We start from the raw sequence: 2,953 nt of genomic DNA, 5'->3' as shown, positions 1-2,953 counted from the left end.
TATAGTTTCGATTATATCAGTTTGATGACAAAAACTATAGTCGAGACTATAGAAAAGACTACAAACAAGACTATAGACCTAGAAGATTGTGTAGACTTTAGACACGTCTATAGACGAGACTAAAACAATTTCCTTTCTTCTAAGGATTTTCACCTTTTCCCCCCTCAAAATTATCAATTGACCCACTTCGTCACGTACATATGTCATTGAGCATTTGTAGGGAGAAACATTTACTTAGGCATGAATTAATTTTGTTTAAATGGCACGTTTTTGGTGTTTCATTCTTTCACAGATTGTATACATATTGATAGTACAACAAACATAAACACTAAGACTCATTAAAACCAAAAAAAGGCGGACAAATTTATGCTAAAATTTAAATATTTGTGAAAATAAGGTCAAACACAAAAGTGAAAAAATAATAAAACAACAGTTTATTAAAAAAAATCCAAAAATTTTATGAAGAAGTTGTTCAGTTTTCTCATAATGTTTCATTTAATAAGTTAAATGTCCTAAACACAAGTTAATTGTTTATTATTTTAATAATGTGTTTTTATTTTATATTTTGCAGACGTTTAATTAACAATCCCCTAAAGCACTTAAGTGGAGATACATTTTTTAATAATTATCATTTGGAGGCTTTGTAAGTATATATAATGTTTTATGCTTATAATGGTCAGATTGAAAGAAAATATAATTTCTCTTTTTCAGATCTTTAAGCCATACCCCCTTGAGAATAGAAAGTTCTTTTATGCAATGGTTAAATATTTCCTATTTAAATTTGACTGGCATACGTTTCGATATGATCGAATTCGATTCGTTAAAAGTAATACCCAATCTGAAATATATAATCTATGATCGTTTTTACTTCTGTTCGATGACACCAAATATACGCATGTGTAAACCCAATTCAGATGGTGTATCTTCGTTTAAGGATCTACTGAGTAAACCGGTTTTACGCTATTCAGCCTGGATAATGGCTTTTATAACGATTACTGGTAATGTAATGGTGTTATGGGGTCGTTTTATATATCGTGATGAAAATATTGCTGTGACAATGGTTATACGTAATTTAGCTATGGCGGATATTTTAATGGGATTTTATTTGTTGACCATTGGTTTACAGGATTACCGTTATAGGGATATATATAATACGTAAGTATAAATTATAGAATATTTTATTCAAGGATATAGAACCTTCTCCAGGTCATATAATATTGATCACTTCATTTGGTCCAAGGCTTTAGACAAAACTATAGGCAAGACTATATTCTAGACTACCGACAACACAATAGCCGAAACTATATACAAGACTATAGCCGTAACTATTTACAAGACCACAGTCTCAACTATAGACAAAACTATAGTTGCTATAAGACTACAGACATGACTTTAAACAAGACTTTAGACAAGACTATAGTCTAGACTACAGACAACATAACAGTCGAGACTATATACAAGACAATAGTCGACACTATAGACAAGACTATAGTCGTAACTATTGACAAGACTATAGTTCATTTGGTCCAAGACTGATCCTTTTGTCTAACCCAAAACTGTTCATATCTCGACCCAGCACACAGGACGACTATTTGTCCATGTTCGATTTTGAATCTCACCAACTTGTAGCGGGAATGAATGAATCCATTGTACATTCTCGCCACAAGGACTTGAGTACCTCTATTTTAATAAAACGGGAATCATATTGACATAACGCCTTTTTAGATACAAATGTATAGATCACAAGTGTGTCATTCTAAAATATAGAAGGGTAGTCCATCCATAGTCCCTACAAGTTTTCTTGACGGGCTTTGTGTGGCCTTGTCTTGATGACATAACATCCACAGAATGGACAAGAGACGACTCAGCACCACTCCCTTGTGATTTGCAAAGAACACGCAGGTTGCAATTTGTTTACATGACTGACACCGGTCCGTGCAAGATCACTTTGTTCAAGAACTCGAGTTAATCTCTAAGCTTTGCCATAGTAGTCATGTTGCGAATGGCGGAATTTGCTGAATTCCCGCTATTAGAGTTTCGACCAGCAACCACCACATGCATTCCCAAGGAATCTCATTCATACCCAGTACGAACAAGTTCACGAGGCACCAGCTTGAAAAAGTAGTCTGGTCAGACCACGAATCAAATTTTTAAGCACCTTTATATCCGAGAATTGCAATAACACCAAAGTAACATGCTCCCGGGGGAGCTGTCCCTACAGTAAATGTAGAGATGTCTTTCTTCAGTTTGCAATCTAACCGGAGCCAGATCTCCGAGCTGAGAAATACAAATCCGATTTATACTTTAAGGGAAAAAGTTAGGGACTAGACTAAGACAATTGCAATTCAATGTATTCAGTTTCATATTTTGTTTTATATTTTCAGAGTCGCTTTAGATTGGATTACCTCCTGGCATTGTGCCGCCATAGGCATCTTAGCAGTCAGTTCATCAGAAGTGTCTATGCTCATATTGGCGTTTATGTCGTTGGAGCGTTTTCTTCTAATAGCAGATCCCTTCAGAGGACATCATCGCATCAGTTCGAGAAATATATTTATAGCATTACTCACCATTTGGCTAATGGGTGTGGGTATAGCGGTGGCTCCTGTTATACTATGGCATTCGAGTTCCAAATTTTATGGTGCCTATTCGGGCACCTGTTTCCCTTTACATATACAAGAACCCTATCCTTTGGGTTGGCAGTATTCAGCCTTTATGTTTTTGGGTGTTAATCTATTTTTACTCGTAATGATTGCTCTTTTATATAGCGCTTTATTAATCTCAATATGGCGTACTCGTAAAGCAACACCACTCTCACTATTGGATTGTGAATTTGCTGTGCGGTTTTTCTTTATAGTTCTGACAGACGTTCTATGTTGGGCACCCATAATTATCGTTAAGATATGGGTTTTCTTTAATTACAACATTTCGGGTAATTATAAATTTAATTTTAATT

The 2,953-nt window shown here is 35.0% G+C and overlaps 1 protein-coding gene across 1 annotated transcript in view; it reads left to right on the top strand.

The window, feature by feature from the left end:
• Positions 1–571: 571 nt before the first annotated feature.
• The window catches only part of LOC119611064 (relaxin receptor 2), a gene marked incomplete at its 5' end in the record, with an annotated part of 2,881 nt that continues 499 nt past the window's right edge, over positions 572–2,953 (top strand). Inside the window, 3 exons of the mRNA XM_037966519.1 lie at positions 572–643; positions 712–1,155; positions 2,385–2,929. Of these exons, the coding sequence (XP_037822447.1) occupies positions 572–643; positions 712–1,155; positions 2,385–2,929 (1,061 nt within the window). The remainder of the gene's footprint in view (positions 644–711; positions 1,156–2,384; positions 2,930–2,953) is intronic.

The sequence above is a fragment of the Lucilia sericata genome, unplaced genomic scaffold (assembly GCF_015586225.1).
Source record: "Lucilia sericata isolate MDLA Ls3-8-SP2 unplaced genomic scaffold, ASM1558622v1 Contig001353F_arrow, whole genome shotgun sequence".
NCBI lineage: Eukaryota > Metazoa > Arthropoda > Insecta > Diptera > Calliphoridae > Lucilia > Lucilia sericata.
This window is presented reverse-complemented; position numbering and strand designations above follow the sequence as displayed.